The sequence below is a fragment of the Abramis brama genome (genome assembly GCF_963993115.1).
Source record: "Abramis brama genome assembly, chromosome: 9".
Classification (NCBI taxonomy): Eukaryota; Metazoa; Chordata; class Actinopteri; order Cypriniformes; family Leuciscidae; genus Abramis; species Abramis brama.
The window spans coordinates 37,398,009-37,423,503 of record NC_139971.1 but is presented as its reverse complement, the minus strand read 5'-3'; the positions used below and the strand labels follow the sequence as shown (position 1 = coordinate 37,423,503).

The following is a 25,495-nucleotide window of genomic DNA, read 5'->3' as shown; positions in this document are numbered from 1 at the left end:
TGTGTTAAGGGGAAGTTTGGGGCCATTTAAACTGTTCAACTAAAAACAGAAAACCTTTTTTTTTTTTTTTTTGAACGTTAATTTACACGACAACGCCGTTTGGGGGGCCTGAAAATGCAAGCTTTTGAAAACGGTTTCAAAGTGGTCTGATTAATTCGGTTCGGGAGTAGGCCTATAGATAAAAGCCCGCCCGCACTTACAATTGATTGGTTGGGTACTTGCATGTGCTTCGTGAGGCACACTAGCACACACACGCAAGGTCTCTCGCTCCCTCTCTCTTCACGTTCTTCTCCCGGTAAACGTAGAATCCACAGCTAGATCAATGAGTAGAGAAGCCATATGATTACAACGACCATCATTTGAAGTGTCACACAGCTCTGAAATTATCATACATTATAGGATTTTTTTTCATTATTGATCGTACAGAGGTCAAAATTATCGTACAAATACGATAATTATCGTAGGCTACGTCTTTTTCACGTATACGTGGAGAAGCGGAACGTCATTTTGACAACGTTGTCATCTGTTTCCACATTAATCGCAAAACTAGTAGGCCTAAAGTATTTAATATTTTCATTTTAAAACAAATTAATACACATTTATAATGATATATTGTGTTACCTTGTCAGTAAATTACAAAAAACGATTTAGCTGCAGTGTGAGGGTGTCTAATAGCCTACATTTCTAATACAACGACGGCAAATTTGACACTTTTCTCTCTTCTGACCGACGTAATCAATCCCTCGATATGTTTTCCCTCTTTTAGAAAGTTGTTATTAGAGCCAATGGAAATACAAAAAATATTGCTGTCGTCTCCTCTTCACGTCGCTGCGTTGTTCCGGTTTGTATTTCCACAGCATAGGCTAAAGGTATGAAGGTAAGTTGATTTATGAATGAACCGCTCGTTTTGAATTCTTCCTGGTCTCCTGACATCTGATATGACATCCGTTTCAAACATTACATTGCTCATGATAATTTTCTTTAACTCTACAATAAGTAAATCCACCTCGATAGAAAAATACATGGCTACCGCAAAAACGGAAGTTCAAACCATAGACTGTAAAAAATAGGTTCAAACACAAAACTGGAAAGAGTTTGACAGGCATGAGATCCCAGAGTCCATAAAAATACTACAACTGTCACAGTGTCTGGTTTGTGTTCCCTGGGTGTCCACTAGAGGTCCCCTTCCCCCACGGTGTCATTCTCGTTAGGAACTGCATTTCCCACAATCCTTGTCTGCACTCATCACTGTTCATTGTACCCAGCTGTTCCCCATCATGATTGTTAGTTCTGTGTGTATTTATACCCTGTCTGTTTTAGTGTTTGTTACGGAGTCCTTGTTTGATGTCCGCGCACTTCCATGTTTCCATGCCTGTATTGTTTTGTGTTTTCTGGACTGCCTTTGTTGGATTTTGACCTTTTGCCTGACTTGGATTATGATTTCAGATTACCCTAATAAATTGCAATTGGATCTTACCAGTTTGTGTGCGATCCGTGACAACAACTGTCCACATTAGTTCATGTTAGCTCAGATCCATAGCCTAATGTTGATACAACTTTTAATTTTAGTAATGTATTAATAAATGTTGAAATTAACATGAACTTATAATAATAAATGCCACAGAATTGTTTTTATTGTTAGTTCATGTTAGCTAATCTAACAGGTTAACTAATGTCACCATATTGTGCAATTATACAAATCGCTGCAGAAAGTCTCAGGAAGAGATTTTTCATGTGAAAACGTGTCAAGCATTCTTTGTTTCAAAATACCATCTTACATAAAAAAATAAATTAAAAAAAGTAGGCTATTTTCCTTCCCTGTGGCTGAGCATTGAGCAGTTTGTGTGTGGACGCAGGGGGAGATTATTTAAAAGCATTACAAAAACCCATTACTTGCCTTCATGAAATCTTTAGAAGCAGATTGGATATGGAGCATGGTCATTTTCCATTGGATAACTTGATATACACGTTGCATATGTGGAGCTAAGCTCGGTCCGGTGCAATGGCACACTGAGCTGATGGATATACGGCCACTATTTTCCACCTTAATGTTGCAGCAGATGAATTATATCGGCTCAAGGCATTCAAGAACTGCTGTGACTCACTGACATAAAATGTTGCTCATTTATTTGCAGGCAGCTCTGCTGACTCTCCGACTGCTTCAAGAGCCTGGTCCAAGTTGGTGAGATGAAAAAAAAAACAATTTTGAAAGTTACCTTTTAAGACAGTTACATGAAATTCGACTTATAACCTATACAAATCTCTTTCACTTCACTAGCATTTTCACTGACAGATTGACAGATAGCAGATATTACACTACCCCTATTACACATAATAAGCAAAATGTTAGTCAAAGGGTTTTCACAACCCATCATGCATACACACTCCCTATGAAGCAATTGTGAGGACAAATTAAAAATATGGCAGAAAGATGACCCCCTTTTCCCTTTCCTTACTCTTTTCTCTATGGATATCACCATTTCTAGGTCATCTCTGGCAGCACGCTGAACATGCATTTATCAGGATGATTCCAATAAGATTCCGTCTGTCTGTCTGTCTGTCTGTCTGTCTGTCTGTCTGTCTGTCTATCTATCTATCTATCTATCTATCTATCTATCTATCTATCTATCTATCTATCCATCCATCCATCCATCCATCCATCCATCCATCCATCCATCCATCCATCCATCACCTATCCATCTATCTATCTAAGATAAAAATGGGACTGGAGATAACTGACATATACAACTATCAGTTAATAGGCTGAATACAGGTAAAGTGGGACCCTTTCAGTTTACTCTTCCATCATTATGTGTAAAAACAGTATTAGGTTCACCCTAAATATGCATTGGATGACAGTGATGTATGATGCATATTTGAATCATAAATCAATGCATTTTTGAATCATACATGCATCATAATAAATAGAATAAACATCCCACAGTGTCCCACTTTACTGTTATATCAGTATTACCTAATACAAACTTACACTGGCCTACACAAGCAGCATATTTTCATAAGCATTGGGGGAGTTAGACCTGGCAGGAAACAGTGATATAAACATAAACCTTTCACAGTGCCAGAAGCTTCTTCATTTGTAGGTTTAGAAATGATATGTCAGTGTATTCCTGAGGATGGAAGACGGTGAAAACTGTCATCCATGTTCTTCACATAAGTAAAATTTTGTCAGCTTTCTTTTTCTAGATATGTCTGCTGGGTGCACACAGCAAATTGTAATACCTCCCATAAAATCTGGTGTGCTAAGTGATGATAATAACCAGTCAATCTTAGCTATTAAACAATTATACTGCCTAATTGTGTTAGGGTTGTAGATCACTGAAATATCCAGCTGACAAAAACGCATTTTACTACCTTCCAATTAAATCAGAGACGATCAAAATCTGGGTTGAAAGGACTGTTGGCTGAAGCAGCAGGTGCTTTTGTCAGCTTGTGTGTGTGTTGTAGTCGGGGTTAAATGACCAAATGTCCCAACAATGAAAGCAAAACCGCATTAGCACAGTGACATTGTGACCTCCAGCAAGTAAATTAGTTTTCTAACCAGCTATGACAGGCGATGCTCAGATGTATAATACCGCATTGCTCTTACTATTGTTTCCTTATAAATACACAGCAATATCCACCATATTTTTAAAAAGGGATGTGGCCAAAGTCTCAGAGGCTTTCAGTTATGTTCGCTGTACAAAAACTGTTAAAATGTGGTCACATTAGCAAAATCGGTAGAATTTCACTGACAAAAGAGGTTCATGGTCTATTTTCAATTGCGTGGCAATGTATGAGGCACACAGAAGTCACTATCAAATAAAGCAGCTATTGGTCGGCGTGGTGAATCCATGACAAACTTGACCACGTTGTGAAATCTGCATCTTCCCCCTTAAATGAAATTTGTGATTGCATGGATTTCTATTGAAATGATTGGATTTCTCCTGTGAAAATACACTGAACAAAGTTTCTTGATATTGCGTAGCCCTGCCCACGCGGAATTCTCATTAGACCAAATTAGCCTACCGCTCCAGACAGCATGAAACAGAAGTGATAGTCTTTTCTTCCCTGTTTTGACATATCTGCAAGTGAAAAAAAGTAGACAAGACTTCATTTTTGATCGGATCGTTGGATCATTGTCGTTTGCTATTGCTGTAATCTCATGTGATTGACAGGTTATTCCGCCCTCACGTCAATAAACACGTCATCAGTGAAGAAAAGAGATGGGGTTTTTTTTGCAAGAAGGAGGGGAAGCTATTTTACACTTACATTAAAAATAATAATATGATCTTCACAGATAAGTAATTTATAATTAACAGCCTACCGCAATATTCCATGTAAAAATGCCTAAGTTGATTTCATGGTGACTTTAAAACTCAAACACAAGGTAAGGCTGGAAGTTGAGAAATATTGTATAGGCTTTTATATTGGGCAAATCCCTAAAGTTCCAAAAAGAAAACCATAAAATGAAAGTCGTGGATGTTGAAGCGTGAGAGAGCGTTCAAACGGAGAGAACGGTTCTGATTGGCTGTGTTTTGTGATTGATTATGTCGCGTCGTGCAGCTGTTTTCAGGTTCATTGTGGACAGAAAAATGCCTTGTAACCCTGTCGCGTCGCACCTGGTTAGGACACGGTTGTAGGATTAGATGTTATAATAACCATTAGCCATTTTATTGAGACCATTAGCTTAATGTAGAAGTCAATAGAAAGTCCTCACCGTAGAAAACCAAACGTGTGTCTTTGTCAAATAGAAACAAAGAGAGCAAGACAGAGAGGTGGATTCATATTTCATAATCAATTTTAAATGCACGCCTCTTCCTCTATATAGCCTACCAAGAACGCAGTTTAGCCTATCTGAATGCATAACATTCATATGTGAGTTTATGCACCTTGCAGGCAAAGTTTCAAGGGAACTGCCACCAACCAGATCTCCGAGGAGTAACGGCAGGAGTAGAAGAGAAGAAAGGACGTTCACGTTTGCCGTATCCCTCCCTTCACTACTTTCGTAAAGGTGGAAGAAGCTGATGGACGTGATAGCCGATTTAACGCAGACAACTGTTCGTTAACCTGCACGGACTATTAGAATGGGTCCAGCTTTGTCGAGGAGACTGAGGAACATTACATGTGTTGCCCTGCGTAAGAACCCAGTGTGAAAGAAGAACAGATTTCTATTGCGCTTTATAGTTCAACGCATTTGTAGAATCGCACGGCGGTCAAGTCATGTCTTTTGAATTCCGAATACTGATGTTTGGAATCGGGACAGCCCTGGTTATATTTGTTATTATATCTGATATATCGGAAGTGGAGGAAGAAATCGCGTAAGTAGCCTTGAATTCGATTAACCTACAATAAACAATACAGTTAGCCTAAATATAACATTCTCTTCTTGTCTTTCTATTTGTTTTAATGCACAGCTGTACTCTATCTATGTTTATGGGATGTTTTTGTTTAGGACCTATGTCCACCGTGCTTTGATTTTATCAAGAGAGACTTTGTATAGAAGCCCAAACAATGGACAGTCCATTTAGGACTATGGGCTGTAGGCTATTGGCTTGATCTGAATATAGGCTACACGAGAAAATAGAAAATAACTGTATTTTATCTACCTAATTATTTTGTGTATTTGTCTGGAAAAATCAGGGGGGGGGTTTGGAAAAGAACTGGTTTCTAGTTGGTCATCATTAGGTGGTCTAAACCAGGTTTTACCCCTCCTCTAGGCTATTGTACTGGTATATTATTTTTTTGTGTATTTAAACATTTTTATTTATTTTAATAAGTTTTTATCGATTTAAATCAAGTTTTTAATTGAGTTTAATTCAAAAGAATTAATAAATACATTTTTACTTTTTCTTCTTCCTTTTTTTTTTTTTTTTTTACATTTCCAAGGACCCCCTAGCACTATCTTGCGTTCCCCGGAGGGTCCCTGGACCCCAGTTTGAAAACCCCTGGTCTAAGCTGTCTGACCAGCTACGGTATTCCAAAAACCAGCCTGACCACCCTACAGAGCTGATTTGTTGCTAGTCTGAGATAATTTGCACATTGGGCCAACTTAATGACCACCTTGGACCTGCTAATGATTGGCTTGGCCCAGTTAATAACCACTTTGGCCCAACAATCAACCAGCTTAGACCAGCTAGAACGTTCCAAAACACAGACTATACATTTTAAACTGTATTTTTCAGCAGGATTGGCTTGGTCTTTCATCAATCAGTGTAATACTGTGTCTAGTCAAAGGAGGGAGACAATGTGTTGTCCCGAGGACTATTGTTTGCAAAGCCACAGTCTGTGGATGTGGGACTTTAATTTGAGGGAACACCTCACATGTTTGATATCACATCAATTTGATAGATGATTCTGTACATTCTGGAGGGGGTGTTTGATATTTTAAAGCCTTTAAACGGTTAGTTCACCCAAAATCAGTTTCTCATCCTCCTCATGTTGTTCCAAACCCTTAAGACAGGGGTGTCCAATTCTGCTCCCGGAGGACCACTGTCCTGCAGAGTTTTCAGTTTCACAACTGAAGCAGCTAATCGAGGTCTTACTAGGCACACTAGAAACTTTCAGGCAGGTGAGTTGAGGCAAGTTGGAGCTAAACTCTGCTGGACAGTGGCCCTCCAGCACTGAGTTTAGACACCCCTGCCACAAGACGTTCGCTCGTATTTGGAATGCAAATGAAGATATTTTTAATGAAAACTGAGAGATTTCTGTCCCTCCATTGAAAGCATAAATATTGATCAGGGAATAGAGCACTCAAATTAGGTCAGCAGAATCTCAAGGATGCTTTGTATTGCAATGTTTGTATGTAAATAAGATCCTAAAATAGTTACAGAATACAGAAGACTTTGATTAAACCACTTAAAACTAAGATTTTTTTTTATTTTTGGGTAAACTGACCCTTTTAGGTTAATCTCTTATCCATTCAGATTTAGTTAACAGCAGAGGGATCAATCAGTGTATGCATTTTGGAACTGGTTTTGCTGAATATACATACAGTTTCTTATTATTTATTCTTGGCTGATCTCCATGTGTCATTCAGACTTTTGCTGAGTGTGAAACCTTGTATGGGAGTCATCAGATAAATGCAGCTGACCCTGCTGCTCTGTGACGGATGGCTGTTGGTCTGTGGTTTTGTTCTACTCTTGAGTGTGTTCTGTTTGGACCCATTCATGCAAGTGAAAAGACAGTCTGATCTGTGGTCTGTGGCATATAGGGGATTACTGTTTGATTTGTGGCTTTAAAGCTACAGATTGGAGACAAAAATGAACAGTGTGCCTTTCCTCAGCTATAATTGAACCCTGTAGCAGAAATCCTCAGGCTTACATAATTGCAAATCTTGCTGTCTCGGGACATACACTTTAAAGCTCTTGAGTGAGAAGAATGTTTGTGCATAGATGGATTAATTGCAAGAATAATTGCATGAGAAAACAAGAGTGTGCCGCCAAGACATGTAGTCATTCATTTTTAAATAGATACTTTGAGTTGCCATTTGGCGTTTTATGCAAAGCATTTGGCTTGTTTGCTCTGTACCGTGATATTTTATTTCATGTTTCTGCCGCACTAATTACAGTTTATCCATTAAGCATGCAAAGGGAATATTTCCTCCCTCATATTTGCTAACCCAATATATCCCAGAGACGAATCCCAATTTGGAAATTTCACACCTCGTTTACTAGCTGTCAGAAGGCATTAGATGACACTTATGATCTATTTTTTTGCTTAAGTTATTGGTAAGATTTATAATTTATGGAATTATATTCTAAATTGCAGTATCAAACAAAGGATCTAAGGGGTATCTCTCAGAACAGTTATAAGCGCTTTGAAGCAAAACCACCATTAAATCTGCATTTGAAGCTGCTCCCCAGAATTTTAAGAGATCAATGCTCTGTCTGCTTAATAATGCACGTAGCCATGACTTTGGGGGAAAGATGGAGAACATTGCAGTGAATGGTAGACAAATAGGACTGATTTGCTCAATTGGCACCCAGTAGGTATGTGAACGGCTCTAATCCTTGCCGTTATATGAATGTGATTCCTCAAAGTATGAATATAAATTGTAATGTTTTTTGTTTTTTTAATTGCTACTTCTATTTGAGTTCACACTGACCAACATATTTGTTTACATGTATCTGACCACCTCAAACAGTTTCAAGAAATTGCTTTTGGTTGTTGTAGTAAATCTTCCTTCTAAACATCCTCTGTGCTAGTAATGGCTGATGAAAGTTGATGAAATGATTCATAAATAACAAGGGTAAAAACACACTAGCCATGTCCTTGGATTTGTACCATGAAAATATTCTAAAGAGTTAATAAGTGGAATGGCTCGCATAAAAGTGCTAAATAATAATGATCATCATCCCAATTCAATTTTACGTATTTGTTCCAGTCTGAGGTCTAATTGCCTCTTTCTCAATTATCTACTCACTGATGTGATTTCAGAGCATTATTAATGGTCATATTACTGGATAAAGATGATGAATATTTTCTGCCTTCTGCTCTTAGGAACATTGAGGATTCACAGAGATTTCACTTAAAAAGCTTTGTCTTTCAGTCCGACAGGTTTGTAATCTGATTTGTTATATCGTTTATGATTTATGTTTCCAGAGAAAATGTCACTGTTGCTTCCAGCCAAATATTTAAGCCAGTTTGTTTTTTTGCCCTCTAAAACTAATGCAAGAAATTTAAATTTTAAATTTATTCTATTTTCTGTTTCTTTACATGTTACTTATTTCGATTTTAAATTACTAAAACTATATCAGTGAGAATTTACACGTTCTCAAGATCTGTTTGTTTGTTCTGCATTACTGTTTCATCAGGGTTTTGAGAATTGATTTCATGGTTTACCAAAACACATCAGATGATATTGTAGCCGTGTCTAAGTTGCTAATACTGATGTATGGTAAGTGCATATAAACACAGTTATGATCTTTCTTTTCTTCAGAAATTCAGTCCTGAATGCTGTCCCTACTACTCTAGTTACCTATAGAAAGAGCAAAGTCTCCTCTCCAATTCCACTGCCAGGAATAAAGAGCAAAACCTGCAATTCATCTTCACCTGAATGGACTTTCAACAGAACCCTGTCTAACCTCATCAGGTATGGCTCGATGTTTTTCAAATGCACAGTATGGCATTTGTGAAGAATGTATAATGTGGTTCCCTGTTAAAACTTCTATAGTCTTTTCCTCAGTATTCATAAAGCGTCATGATTCTTCACTTTCCCTCCAGGAAAAACATTTTGAGGTTCCTGGATGCTGAGAGGGACATCTCAATTCTTAAGAGCACCTTTAAACCGGGGGATGTAATTCATTATATATTTGACCGCCAGAGCACCACAAACATCTCTGAGAACCTGTACCAACTGTTGCCGACGGTGTCCCCCATGAAGAACCAGCATTACAAACAATGTGCCATCGTAGGGAACTCTGGGATATTACTGAACAGCAGCTGCGGCAGAGAGATTGATTCACATGACTTCGTCATTAGGTAAACATCTGTCTTCTGTCACATTCAACATCTGTTGACAACCTGTGATGTAACTTAGATAGTTAGTAAGTGTTCTCATCTGGAATCAAACAACAAACCAACCTAAACCAGCTTTAAAGAATAATTATGTCATAACTAGCAATGTAGAGCTTTTTTTATAAAACAAGCTCCTAAAGAAGTAATTACTCCATTTTGAGGCACACAACACACTGTGGTGTCTCTTCATTATCCATTGTGCTGGTGAATCTAAGGGCGAGATATGCCTCATCATATTTTCTTGCCTTGGAGTACATCAGAAATGGAACGGGGCAACAGTTTACTGTCGGAATTTGTTGCGACGCGCCACGTCCAGCGTAGACGGCAATACGGTTTATAATGGGTTCTATTAGCTTTTGTCGTGTCGTTTGCGTCTGGTGAAAACACATAGTTTTGGTAGTTGTGATGTTTAAAGTAGATTCATCATCTGCTTTACGTTTACCTGGCACTGGCAGGCCTTTCACAAACTTGTCCATGCTTCGTGCTGAACCATGGATCTTTATATTTTTTGCACGGCTCCCTGCAATAATCAATTCTGATTCACAATCGTGCCCTTTAGCGGTCTGTTATTCCACAACAACAACTGCTTCAGACCGTTCAAGCAGGTGTCTCAAGTTATCTTGAGGTAATAAAATGTCAAATTAATATTTTGTTCAATTATTTATTTATGTGGCAGGTAGCCACACAACATAATAAGCAGGATAATTTCGCAACGTGGTCTTCAATCACCTTGAAGATGTGTCTTTTGCATAACAATGCTGACTGTACACTATCCCTTGCCGCTCCCCCCTCCGCGTTTGGGAACCACTGCTTTAAATAAATACTGTTTCAAACAGCTTGCGATCCGCATGTGACAAAATACACAAATATCTGTCAGTAGTACTACCAGGCTTGACTCACAAAGTCTTAAGGCTTTCAGAACTGAAGGGTGATGCATACTGCAATTTGTGACCAGCTGAGCAAATATGACATTTGTACAAGTCATACTAAGCCATAGCCTTGGAAACATAATTAGGCTGTCTTCCGAAAGTGACTAAAGTTCACTTGCCTGTAAAATGTTCTGCCTACGGTCGAAAGCTGCTTGCTTAAAATACCAGCAAGTGTGCTTCATGTGCCTACACTAGTGTAATACTGTGAAATTCTCAATCCTAAATGAGTCTCATCAGCCCAGATGTGCTCTTAGGACATTAATGTCATTCAACCCCAGTCCAGGGACATATAGAGCCTCAAAGATTAAGTAATGTAGGAACTTAAATCCCTCTTGTGTGGATGGCATGGCTGTTCCACTGGGCAAGGACAAAACTGTGTGGGAGTGTGACTGTGACAGCTAAGCCTCGGCAGTCGGCATGGTGCCAGTGTTGAAAGGTTTTTCCAGGTATTGTGGCAAGATGATAATGCCAGCACCCTGCTTGGTATTTGCTTTAAAGTCACCTCTGTTTTTTTTTTTGTTTTTTTTTAAGTTAAATGATAGGATGAGCTGTAAAAGGTGCTTGCTTAGTCTTTTGGAGGATTCTGCATGTATGACTAATGCATAGTGTAATATTATGCTGTATTTTATAGTAAGATAAATTACTTGTTTTAAAATGAAGCAAGTCTGGTGTGAAGGTCATCCATGAGACCTGTGTCGTACATCCTGAGACTATCCACGTGTGGGTCTGCCCAATGACACTACCATGAATAAAGAAAAAAGTAGTGCTGAAGTTCAACAAGAGCATATACCATGGATTAACAACCCTGTAGCTGACATTATGGTTATGTTATCATTTTAAAAAATACCCCAATGGAGAAAATGAATGGGAGTTTTACTTCTTGAACTCAACTATTGCACTCTTTTGAAAAATGGACATGAAAGTTGTTAAATAGACACTTGCGCTCACTTATCAATGCATATCTGAATTTGCGCATACGGTATCTTTGTAAAACCTTAAAAAAAAGAAACAAAAAAGATGCTGCAGCCGGCTGGGGCTGGGTGCAGGACGACTCAACCTCCACGGACGGTTTTTAATGTTTTATCAGACAATATCTACTCAAGATTTTGCTTTAGTATAATTTTCGGGACAATTAGGGCCAGATTCGGGACAACAGCTTAGATTTCGGGACTGTCCCGAATGTTTCGGGACATCTGGTCACTAGGCTAATTTCTACTTCAGATGGCTTTTTTGCTCTCTGGGAAACTGATAATAATATTCCCACTGTTCAGTCAAATCAAATCTGTTATTTGGCTTTTAGTGACATGCTTTTTAATTATAAATGAAAGCTGCAGTCCGTAACTTTTTACGCTCTAGCGGTAAATTAAATTGCAGGCATCTTGGTACTGTGCAGGTACGTACGTGCTACTCCGCAGCGATGCCGACTCGAACCAGTCAGGGGCCGTTCACATAACGCGTTTTATGCGCGTGCAAATTCGTTATTTCAAATGTAGGCTCATAATAGAAGCGATGCGGTCGGTTGAAAACATCTCAACTTTTCAGAATGGCAAGCGCACAGCAGGTCATGTGACAAAAACCAACCGATCAGCTTCGGCCTTTCCGTAACAACATTGGAAGTTTGTCCGAACAGCTGATCATAGCTGTACAGGGTGGGTTTTTATTTCTCATCTCCATAAATATATCTAGTTGTAAAGCTAATGCTTAGAAATCAATTAATCCTTTGCTGATACTTCCTCGTCATCATATCATGGAGAGCGCAAGGGACCTGGATAATGGATAGGGGGCGCTGGCCCAAAAAAAGGTTGAGAACCACTGTGTTAAAGCATCTTTTTCTGCAACCACAAAAATGCAAAACGCTTGCTTATAGCATCTACACTGACATATTTGTGTAGAATGTTTTGGGTCTAATGTGTATGTTTATATAACATGAAATTAAAATATAATGTGATATAAAATTATGTTTATAGCTTGCTGAAGTGTTAACTATGAAGATAACTAAGGCTGACCAAAAGGAATTACTATATCAGTGTTATACACTGTTTAAACGTTGAACTTTTGGGGGTTGTAATGTGTGTGTCCATGCATGGTGACCCGCCTAACCTGAGATTGTGACTTAACCATATGTATACTGTATGTGTGTGTGCATTTCCAAGGTGCAACCTGGCTCCAGTGGAGGAGTATTCAGCTGATGTGGGCTTGCGCACCAGTCTGGTGACCATGAACCCTTCTGTGGTCCAGCGTGCCTTTCAGGACCTGAACAGTGAGGAGTGGGTGCAGCGCTTCGTCCACAGGCTGCAGAGCCTCAGTGGGAGTGTGCTGTGGATCCCTGCCTTCATGGCTAAAGGAGGAGAGGAGCGAGTGCAGTGGGTCATCCGCCTCATTCTTCTGCACACCATGAACGTCCGCACCGCCTTCCCCTCCCTGCGCCTGCTCCATGCTGTCAGAGGGTATGTGCCCATGCATAAGGGTTAGTTCACCCAAAAATTGCAATTCTGTCATTAATTTCTCACTCTAATGTCGTTACGAAACCCGTATGACTTTAGTGAAGATCTTTTTGATGAAATCTACAAACAACTACCAGTTTGATGCTTCAAAAAGTTAATTAAGAGATCGTAAAACTAATTCATATGAATAGATCGGTTGAGTCCAAATTGAAGAGACTTGAACGCTTTATATGATAAACAGATTTAATTTAGTCTTTTATTCACATATAAACATTGATAATAATTGTAACATGAGAATTAACCTCATTGGTTCTTCATGAAGCTCAAACGTGCTGCGTAAGACAAGAATGAACCTTATTGGTTCTTGCATGTCAAGCAAACATGCTTGAGCTTCTGTTTACCACAACTGATGAGTGAGTTGATCAATATTTATGTGAATAAAAGCCTAAATTAAATCTGTTCATCATATAAAGTGAACAAGTCTCTTCAAAAAATTTGGACTAAAACGTTCAATTCATATGGATTAGTTTTACGATCTCTATGAACTTTTTGAAGCGTCACAGTGGTAGTTGTGTAGCTGTCAATGGAGGGACAGAAATATATCAGATTTCATCAAAAAGACCTTCATTTGTGTTCCAAAGAGAATGAAAGTCTTATGGGTTTGGAACGACACGAGGGTGAGTAATTAATGACAGAATTTTCATTTCAGAGAACTATCCCTTTAAGACTACTCAAATCCATGCTGGCTAAAGCAGGTGTATCAAGCCTCTCGCTATTTATAGTTCAGGCATCAATACATTCACATCTTGCCCCACGACCACAGACTGTTCCTGTAAATGGATGAGGGCACACACTAAGTGCACTCAGGCATCTATATATCTAACAGGCATCTATATATTACAGAAGATCTTTTGTTAGTTCGCTCAACAAATTCAAGCCCCTCTGGGCTCAGTTGTAGTCGGTGGTTTTTAAATAGCTCAACCTTTGCCTCCTCCATTGACCTCTGCATATTTCAAGACCGTCATTCAGCCCTCCCACAGAACCGTGTCTGAACCCACCATCGTGGTAATGCACCTAGCCGAGGATGGTTTTTCTTAGATCCATCTGTGGGCCAGATTAAAGGTCAAGTGAGAGACAGCTGTTCAGTGGGTGGTGTATTGAGGAAAAATTACATAAACTATATGTTGTAGTTGTTCAAATGATTTAAAAAAGAAGTATATTTGTAAAGGAATAGTTCTTCCAAAAACAAAATACCATCATTTACTCACCCTCATGTCATTTTAAATTACAATCTAGTTTATACGACCACGTTTTCAGTGAAAGTTCTCAGGCTTTTTCAGCTTGTTACTTTTTGATAGGGTCGATATTGTCCCCACCACTTTTTGAAACATCTCACGGCACGGATAATACAATCAATGAATCAATCATTCAATAAATGCAAAAATCACCCAAAAAAATCTTTAAAAAACTTCAGTCGACTATAGCAGAGTATTCATTTCATTCGTTTATGGTAAATAAAGAGGCAATCAGGCGCTGGAATGTTGTTGTTTTTAAATCATTAGAGTGTTTGTTGCCACTGTTATCAGGAGTTATTGAATTGAAATGTAAGGTACGTTTACATGACAGTAATGTACTAACGCATTTTACGTGTACAGATGACAGTGTTGTTAAAACGATCCGTGAAAACGATCATGCACATGACGTCAACATTTTCACAAATTCATATTTTTGTAGGTTACATGGAGATGATGACGGTATCATTTTCAAACACTTTGAAACTCATTTTCAGAAGTTTGCGTTTTCAGGCCCTCAAAATGCTGCTGTTGTGTACATGAGTGGCCAGATCTCATAAAGTTTGAAAATGGTGTCGTGTAAACTGCTCCTAAAGACATCTGTACTCAGCCCTTATGTACAAAATCCAAAGGTAGCTTTAAAAAATGGGATCCCAAACCCCTTTGTTATTTGAAACTCCTTTTCTCCAGACTCCCCTTTTCTTCAGCCGTCCTGAATGAATGGCACCTCACGGATACACAGAGAGAGCCCTATTCAGGGTTATTCAGGGGTGAGTGGACTGGAGAGGGTTCAGTGCATCTTAATGGAAATTGTTCAATTGTCTGATCTCCTCCTTTTAAACGTGGAAGAGCTGCACAACCCTCAGGTTTGGATGTGGGTGGGGCTTGCATGAGAATATTTAAAAAGGGGGATTTAGCTTAAATGCAGCTGAGGCACCTTTTTTAATAACCTTAGCTGAGCTAACAATCTGAGGATTTTATAATACACTATATATATATATATATAATATATAATATAATTCATAAACAAGTGCCTTTACACAACACTGTTTTCAACTAAAAATGGAAAACTTTTTGTGTGTTTTGGCTGCTCATTTACATGACAACGGCGGTTTTGGGGCCTGAAAATGCAAACTTTAGAAAACAGGTTTCAGTTTTTGAAAACGATACCGTTATCGTCTAAATTGCGCATTTGTGAAAGCGGTGATGTCATGCGCATGCGTATTATGTGTTCAGTCTATAGCGTCTATGGTCTATAGGCGCGTAGTGTTTCTTTACAAAGTGACATCGCCAACTACTGGCCTGGCAGCAGAATACAGCATTTTTAGTCGTTTTCACAGATCCGTGTGAACGGGATCGCTTTGACAACATTGTCGTCTGTATGCGAAAAATGCATTGGAAAACGTTTTCTGTTTTTAGTACATCATTGTCGTGTAAATGTTCCCTTAGATTGTCACTAGATTGTTTAAAACCTAATGTACTACTGTTCGAAAGTTTTAAAGAATTATTATTCTCTAAGGACAAATTAAATTGCTAAAGTGACAGTGAAGACATTTATAATGTTACAAAAGATTTCTATCTCAAATAATATTTCAAATTTCCACAAAAATATTACACAGCAACTGTTTTCAACATTGATGATAATAAATGTTTCTTGGACACTTAATCAGCATATCAGAATGATTTCTGAAGGATCATGTGACACTGAAAACTGGAGTAATGATGCTAAAAATTCAGCTTTGCATCACAGGGATAAATTATATTCTAAAATATATTAAAATAGTTTTTTTTATTTATTGTAATATTTCACATTATTACTGTTGCTGTATTTTTGATCAGTAGTGTGTCTGATTTTCTAGGTTTTCTGAATATTTTAAGTATAACACAGTATAAATCATACTAATTGTATAAAAGAATAAACTTCTTAAGTTTGTAATCATCGAATTTCTTACAGGTACTGGTTGACCAATCATGTCCAGATCAAAAGGCCCACCACCGGACTCCTGATGTACACCATGGCCACACGCTTTTGTGATGAGATCCACCTGTACGGCTTCTGGCCTTTCGCTCATGGACCTGACGGCAAACCGGTCAAGTATCACTACTACGACACGCTAACTTACCACTACACATCTAGAGCCAGTCCGCATACAATGCCTTTGGAATTTCGAACTTTAAGTGCTCTTCACAGACAGGGGGCGCTGCGGCTGCACACGGAACCATGTGAACTGCCAACATGAGTTTTTTTACAGTCCCATTCAAAATGGTTTTATACACTGGACCTTAAGAAAGAAATGCTGTGAAAAAATCTGGATTACCTGAATATTCCAGGTAAATCTCTGACCAAATGTGAGAATGCAATATATCAACGGGGCAAGGGTTTCTTAAGTGATTAACCTTAACAAGGTTTTTAATCCCCAAATAAGGCTCTTTTTTTGTGTGTGTGTTAAGGGTGTTTTTCATATTCCATGTTTTTTTAACATGCTTCATTAAGTGTCTCATTTGTTCAGATTTAGTTGTATGCCATATTTGGCCACAAGATGGGAGCATAGTGATAAAATGGGTCTTCAGCCTTAGTCTTTTGGGACAATTTGTGTAAAAAAGGAAAGTCTAAATTAGGAATGTCATTTATTTGTTGCCTTTACAGTCGATGTGTCTGTTAAGCCCACAGACGGCGTGGCTGAATGTAGAAAGTTTTTGCATTTAACATGGTAGTTTAGACTTAGAATTAACATTTAAACAGTATAAAGGGGTTTTACCACTATGTTGCTACATGTGTTCTTTTAGACAATACTTTACAATTTAGTGCCTGAAGTAGGAAAAAAGTTATGCTGATAAAGTTGCCTTAGAAAGACATAGCGAGTAGTGTTGTGACCTTTAGCGGGCGTTGAAAACGTTTGCATTAATGAGCTGTAATACTTGAGGAACATGTTTGCACAGTGAGGCAGCTATCAGAGCCTGTGGAGCCACACACTGAGATACTGGAGCCAAATCCAGCACACACCCAGCTGTTCACACACTCATGTGTGCTCAAGAATGTTCAGCCGTGAAGGGACATTGAGTATGTAAACTTTTGAATTTGCTAAAGCCACATAGTATCTGTTTTAGGATCGCAAACAGTGTTTCTGTATAAAGGAGGGTTTTGGGAAGGTGATTTGGATTTCTTTTGTATTGTGACGCATATTACATGTTTAAGTGAATGTATTTGTGATAACTTATAAGTAAAAAACATACTGCTGTACTTATCTGGCCTCTGTGATAATGACTGTGTGTGTAAGAACATTACCATAAAAAACTTTTTTTTAAAGTCTTATTCTTACCAAGGCTGCATTAATTTGATCAAAAATACAGTAACTAATATTGTGACATGATTACAATTTCAATTAACTTTTATTATATATATATATATATATATATATATATATATATATATATATATATATATATATATATATATATATATATATATATACACATTTTAAACTAATTTATCCCTGAATTTTCAGCATCATTACTCCAGTCTTCAGTGTCACATAATCCTTCAGAAATCATTCATTTTAACTATCATCATTCATCAATGTTGAAAATAGTTGTGCTGCTTAAATATTTTCACAAGAACAAATGATCTTGTGTAACAGTGTAAAACTATTTAATATAATCTTTAATTTTATTTTTTTTAAAGAAATATTGGAAATGTAGTGTATATTGGCTTAAAAATGTGCATCTTTGTCGATACCAATAGCCTCGTGGTCAGCGCACCGGCATATAGTGCCGCTGCGCTTCGGGCGACCCGAGTTCGAATCCCGGTTTGTGGACCTTTCCCGATCCTGTCCACCCACCTCGCTTCCTGACCACTCTATACTATCCTATCACAATAAAGGCAAAAATCACCAAAAATGAAATGAAAATTCTGTCAGTAATCACTCACCCTCATGTTGTTCAACCCCGTAAGACTTTCGTTCATCTTCGGAACACAAATTAAGATATTTTTGATGAAGTCTGAGAGTAGTGTAAGTGTAACAGTGCAGCGCTTCTGGGTTGTATGTCAGAACGTAGGCTCACTATTGGCTGACGCTGGTCATGTGTGTGATGCGTGTGATGCTGGCCAATAGTGAGCCTACGTTCTGACGTACAACCCAGAAGCACTGCGCTGTTACACTACGTGAACTCACTCAGAGGCCCACACAGAAGAAAATGAATAGTTGAATGAAGTTGTTATTTTTGTTTACTTTTTGTGCGCAAAAAACATTCTTGTCGCTTGATAAAGTTGAGCCACTGTAGTCACTTGGACTATTTTAAACATGTCTTTACTAACTTTCTGGGCCTGCGAGTTTAAATTACAGAGAAGCCTATGGAGGAGTGAGATTTATTGGAAAAATGTAATATTTATTGTAATGTTATAAGAAATATGTTTTAACTTTTTTCTTTTAATTAATGGTATCAAATGGCATTAGTTTAGACTTTAAATTTAATAAACATTCCCCTGGTTTCACAGACAAGGATTAAGCCTAGTCCCAGACTAAAATGCTTTAATGTTTAAGCTGTTTTAACTGAAAGCAACTTGCACTGGCATATCTTAAAATATGTCAGTGCCATTGTTTCGTCTCAAGATGTAATGTTTTTTTAGGAATGTATATGCAATGCACTTAAATGTCCTAATTGAACTAAGGCCTAATCCTGGCTTAAAACTTCTTTAAAATTGTTCAAAAGTTTTTCACAACTATATTAAACCAACATGAGTAAGATTTTATTTTGGACACTTGTTTTTTGACCCAAAAAAACGTATTTTTCCAAAAACAAGCTGACAAATTTAATTAGGCTACATGTGCTTTGAGGCCTGATAAGGCTGAGAGGACTTTTTCATAGAAGTTGGACATTTTTTCTAGAGGGAGTTATTCAAAATTAGTGAAGTATTTGAAATATTTCTGTGCCAGCCCAGAGAGGGGCTTCTCATGTTTTCTGACCCATGTGATCTGTCGTGTTTTTGACATGAAGCATTCAGTGCACTACATGTTGCTCTTATTATGTCTCCATTTAAGTTAAAAATAGATAATTGTGTCTCGGCAGGCTATCCGGCATAATGAACACATTTATCCGTAAAAGCACCCCTGTGTTAAAAAAAAAAGAGAGAGAAACGGTCTGTAACCAATATGACTAAACTCAATTACACTGCAACTGACTGCGGGCCACAGCTGGGAGCACGTGGGGAAGAGATGTCCATGTTTCCTGCTTTCATGTGTTAATGATTACCACAGTGTCTGGTTTTGAGGAGAAAGGGGAATCCTTTTGTTTCTGTTTTTATTGGATGACCTGTGTGGTTAGGGACCCTATTAACTCTACACCCAAAATAGCTCTGATGCTTCTGGAGATGAGAGCTTCTTTGTCTTCACTGTGGTAAAACTGAGACAGGTTGTGGTAAATCCTTGTTGCCTAGTCGAATGCATATTAGGTTGGATGCTGGATCTCTGAGCCGATGCAACTTACAAGAAAGTGATTCAGTTAATAAAGCGTCATAGACTTTAAAGAAAAAGAAAGACAGGAACTGAGGAGAAAACAACTTTAGCACAGGATGCCACAAGATGAATCCGGTCTGGGAAAAGTGAAACAATTTATGATCTGTGAGCCACATAACAGTATTTCAGACGATATTTTATGAGAAATATGTGGAGTTATGTCTTGTTAGGCTTATTTCTGGAAATGTGGTGTGATTTAAGGTCTTGTGGGTAACCAACGCGTGAGGAGTAGCTCTACCCGTAGAATGATTCGTTTGTTTTTACAAAACTTTATCACGGGGGAAAAAAAAGCCCTTTTATGTCAGGCAAAAGGGGAATTTACAATATTCTGTTAAGTTAATTTAGAAGGGAACAGCCACAAAGGATGAAGGGCTCATTTAACACTAAAGTTCCACATAAACCTTCAAATGAAATTTTTAAAGCCAGAATTGTGTTGTGTGGAACAAAATGTGTTTGCCTCCTGCACTCAATTTTGTTTTGCCTATTTCTATTAATAGTAAACATTCCATCAAATTGAATTGAATAATCCTTACATATTATTCATATTATGAATTAAGAATTTTAAAATGAGTAAAAAAACAAATCTTAAACTTAAATTTAAAAGTATTTTCTTTTTTTAAATTTATGAATACAAATCACAAACTAAATGGTCCATTCCCTTGTTCTATTATGAAATTTATTTCAAATGTTTTATTAAGCTCTAGGTTTTTTTACTCGTTTAAAAATCTTAATTCGTAATATGAATATGCTATTCAATTCAATTGGATGGAATTTTACTATTAATTGAAATGCGTAAATCTTGAAGTTTTTCTTTCTTATGTGCATGAAGTGACAAAAACTAAGAGGGCTAGGCTATCAACATGCAGGTGTATCAATAAAGGGCCATTATAAAAATAGATGCAAACATCCAAAGGTGTGGTCACGGTTTCCTCACCGTGACCACACCTTGTTTTATACAGTCTATGGTCCACACCAGTTCTGTTTATTCAAATCGTGCGCTGAGTTTTGTCGTCTATCGATTTAAATGCGCGAGCTCTTTAAAGCAGAATGGATTCTGATTGGCTGGCAATATTTTTATCGTTCATCAGCTGGAAAAATCGTTCTGACAGCAATTCCAACGATATTGTTTCACTGTGCCATCATCGTTATAGTTGTGGTGTGAACTCTGCTATTTATATTTAGAACGATTTTTAGAACTAGGGTTATCGTTATAGTCATCCTCCTTGATGTAAACAGGCTTTTGGATATAATATAAATTTGCTCTAGCTGAAGCTTGATAAATTGAGAAACCAGACAAATTGGAAATTTGTTTTGCTTGTTGCTTCATGCTTGAGCTGTAGGAGGTTACTGGTTAAAAGTTTGAGGCAGATCTTATCTCACTCACATTCAGACTTAAACCCCAATAGAAGTCAATGGCAAAAATGTGAGATGTGTTACTAATAACAATTAAATAGTTACTACTCACTATCAAAATAAGTACTAGTATCTAATAAACAAGTACTATCTAATATGTACTGGTATCTATTGAATAAGTACTAATTTCTCATGAATAAGTACTAGTAGCCTATCTAAAAAAAAAAATAGTATCCAATGAATCAGTAGCAGTATCAAATAAATAAGATCTAATAAATAAGTAGTATCCACTAGTAGCTAATGAATATGTACTATACGTAATGGAGTATTTAAAAAATAAGTAGGTCTACTGGTATGTTTTAAGGATTAAATGTTAAAACGGCTTGCCATAAAACCACGCTTTAAACAACACATTTGACAAACCTTGTTTTCAATTAAGATTTTTATTGCATTTTGGATTTATTTTAATCAAGAATGAAGAAAAGTACATTTATGATTTGATACTCTTCATAAACAAACATTTACAATTAGCTCAGACATTAAGTTTGCTTTGAAAAGAAAGATTGTTGATATAACAAAACTTTTTTTTTTTTTTTTTTTTGTCCAGTGTTTAGACTACAAACATGTCAGACAAAACCAGGAGAATGTTAAAGCATGTATTTTAAGACGTGTTCAATTTATGATGAATGCTAAGGGGGGAAAACACCTTCATCTTCATCTTAACCGTTTTGCAGTCACTTCAGCAATTCTGTGCATTTAATACTTTAAGCATCCTATTCCTTTCCTTCACTTCAAAGCATGAATTCAGATTTGTATGAAATGCACAGGGCAATTGGAAACAATTAGAACAAAGACAGAATAGAGAGAGAGAGAGAGAGAGAGAGAGAGGGAGAGAGAGAGAGAGAGAGAATCATATATTTGACTTCAGTTTTAGACTAGTCAGAAAAAAACAGCTACACCATCATTTATAATTCAATACAATTCTTATTGGCCCTTAGATGCTGGACAAGAGTCCTTCACATTAACATCTTAGTAGGAGCATCAAAATATGATAAAGTCACACTGAAGGTAAGGAAAAGTCACATACTATTATATCAATATATCACTGTAGCTTTAAGATATTTTAAAGACTTTTTAAATCTGGCATAGTATAACAGCTAAAACCCTTCATGATGTGTGGCACTGCAGTGTTCCACTGTAAAAAACAGTTAATTAAAACAGGAGGTGTGCATGTGACAATAAAAACAATCCTCAACCTCAGAAAGCAGCATCATGGAAACAGTATTCTCCCAACTCAACAACACACATCCTCTCTCAGGCATACATTCAACCCTTATACAGTAAATATGCACGATTAGTGGTTAGTACATTAATAATTCTCAAATATAAGGATGTTTGAAACATATTACTCTTATTAAATCAAAATATCTTTCTAAAAATAAACTATTTCAGATGAATAATTTGCATACAATATATACAGATAATAGTATACAATAAAGGGGTAAAATAAAAACATTTTCAGTATTGGAGCATAAACAACCATATAACATCGCATATCTTATTTCATTTGAAACTTTGGGCTGATTCAAGCTCAGCTAAATCACTTAAAGTAAAACAACTTTAATTAACCTAACATTTGAGCTCCATGTGTAGGGTTTTTAAATTAATAATTGCAATTATGTTTTTATTATTTATATGATTACATTCCAAAAATATACTTAAAATAGCTTTAATGTGATATACTGTGACAGTAATGTTCAAGCTGCCTCATACTTTCAAGAGCAATTATGCATATTGAATTACAGACTTTCTACCAAACAACAGGAATGTTTTTTTTTGGGATAAAGGAAAAATATGAAATAATTGTGCAATAATTAGAGCAATAACTGATTTGTGGGGGATTAACTTTAGTGCCTCCTTTATTAGGAGCAAAGAAAACTTTTTTTTTTTTTTTCATCAATTTTTGATTATCTTTCTGTGCTTCCAACAGAAATGTTCCTTTCATAAAACTTCAGATTTCTTGTTGGTTTGGAATGCGGATCCATACACCAAGAAACATTTGATATAATTTGTCGCCATGTTCCATTGAGGTTTCAAGGCTCTGAGGAAATGAATCAAATCAAAGGTCCCTGTTGAGATGTGTTCACACGCAGGGGTATCCGGGGTTCTTCAACAGTGACTCTGAGTGCACCATTTCATTCACCTATGAGTAAGCAAAGAATTTAAATAAGAGGATTAGGTCAATTAAAAAGCATATTAAGTTTCAAGCATTAAAAATAAAAGTTGTCAAACTGGTTGGCCTCACACTTTTGCCACATTGCCAATAAAAAGCTGATAAACAGGGAGCCATACCCAGCAAAAAGGAAGCAGGTTCTCAGTCAAAGAACAATTGGACGGAAGGGAGAAGCCCACTCTTGACGCTCACTAACCCTCCAAATAACACAACTGTTTCCATTGTGACCCGTGAGGTCACTCACCAAGACTATTCACAGTCAATAAACAACTAGCTACTGGGTTTTAAAACACTGGTCTTATTTAATGAGAATATAGCAGTGTGCCATGTTAAAGCACAGCTTAGGAAGGCCTTTTCCATTAATAGTCTACTTTATTCTAATGAGATAAAAGTCCTTAGAAAATTCTATTTTTCAGCACCATTTCCCTGTCGTTCTCACTATGTTGCTACTAAGTTATTTAAAATGTTGTGTTTACTGGAGAAAAAATATGTTGCTGCACTGCAGACAGAATTGTCAGCCATCAGGAAAGAAACATAATCTTGTTTTCCTGGTAAGGCTGAATGTATCTGATAGGCAGACTTGAACAGAAATCAAATATGAGCCAGCCAGACCCACATTCCACTAGCTGAACTATTATTCCCCTTCCCTCGAATTTGTTTTTAAAATGTCAATTTCATCAATTTTCATCAAGCAAGCAAAAGTAAGGCACTACAAATTAAATCACTAAAAGAGGACAAACGTTAATACAAGAGACTTAATTTCATGTCATTGCACATAATGCAAGTTGTGGTAAAGCACTCACCTGTATTTGACGTCGAACAGGGTCGAGTCGTCGTCTTCGTCGTTTTCTTCATTTAAAGGTGCCATCTCGACACGCTCGGCGGGAGTTGTGATGATGTCATACTTTCGCGTTTTTCTGATCTTCTTTGCCGATCTATTCAAACCAGGGTTAGAGAGAACATGGTGAGTGAGGTTATGACCTGTACATTCAATAGCGTATTTGAGTTTTCCAGCTAGGCGAGTAGCAATTCCTTAAAGTCACCATTATATCAAAATGTTTTTTTATGGAATATTGCAGTATTTATTATAAATAATTTATCAGTGCACATCTTTTTAAAATAGATGTGTTGACGTGTTTACTGGCACAAGGACGGGACAACCTGTCACTCACATGAGATCACAGCAATAGCAAACCACAACCGTCCAATCAAACCAATTCCCAATGACTAATCCCACGACTCCCGCCCTACATTTTTTTCTTGTTCGAGAAGCAGTCACTGGAAGTTTCATGCTGACTTTAACAGTTATATTAATGATTGTTTTAGTAGTTTTGAAAAAAGAAATGGCCATTTATTTCACTCCAAAATCTGTTGCCAAATGAGTTCATTTTCAAACCGATAGAAAATAAATCAGAAATTATACAATTGTTTTGGAAGGTATGTTAAAGGTACAGACTTTTTAGAGGTGACAAATGTGATCCAATCACTGATCCTGGCTATAAATAAAAATACAACATAACATGTAGCCTACGTCATTCATTCATTTAAATTTTTTATAAAATATCACAACAAAACTCATAATGTATAACTTTAATTACATGCTGTGGTATTGAAATCAGTGACTGCATTGTTTTAAAGTCTCACGAGCTTTAAGTAGGCTACAACATAACACAAACGGTTAGTGTTTTGATTCGCTACAAAGAACCGGCTCATTAGAGTCATTTGTTCGAAAGTCAGACTGCACTTTATTTGCTATATAAAAAAAGCTGGAGACTGTCAGACTATTTTAGTTTCGTTCGCATTTGCAGATTCGGACGTCGTGAAAATCATTTGATTTCGATATTTTTTTTTAAAGTCTCCGATTTCGAATAAGATTCTGAATAAGAATCGGTTCTCGGTTTCCAACCAACAGGCGAACCATCTGCTTCCAAAGAGGATTAAAGGGAAACGAGTCGGCGTCACCAGACAATCCAGCATGTTCTGAAATTGACAAATTCTGTATAAATGTGTTTTTATTTATTTATTTCTGTCTTAAAGCAAGCCAGTTACACGAAATCTAAAGAGACATTTACCAATGAATCGAAAAGGACATTTTCAATTAAGTAAAGTGGCATTTTCTTAAAACCAACACAATCACTCAGACAATAATCTCAACACAACAATAAACAATTTAAATATATGCCAACTTATATATTACCTGAATATTTTTATGACA

The 25,495-nt window shown here is 37.1% G+C and overlaps 1 protein-coding gene across 2 annotated transcripts; it reads left to right on the top strand.

The window, feature by feature from the left end:
- The first annotated feature begins 4,667 nt into the window (after positions 1-4,667).
- Positions 4,668-17,422, top strand: st8sia2 (ST8 alpha-N-acetyl-neuraminide alpha-2,8-sialyltransferase 2). Of its 2 annotated transcripts, XM_084123743.1 has the most exons (6): positions 4,685-5,318; positions 8,500-8,556; positions 8,939-9,091; positions 9,223-9,480; positions 12,599-12,892; positions 16,136-17,422. In XM_084123743.1, exons 1-6 carry the CDS (start codon positions 5,221-5,223, stop codon positions 16,419-16,421), a joined length of 1,146 nt encoding a protein of 381 aa, XP_083979869.1. In that variant the 5' UTR covers positions 4,685-5,220; the 3' UTR covers positions 16,422-17,422. The 2 variants fall into 2 exon arrangements, with proteins under 2 accessions (XP_083979870.1, XP_083979869.1); XM_084123744.1 differs by lacking the exon at positions 8,500-8,556 and having other exon boundaries at positions 4,668-5,318.
- Positions 17,423-25,495: the final 8,073 nt, after the last annotated feature.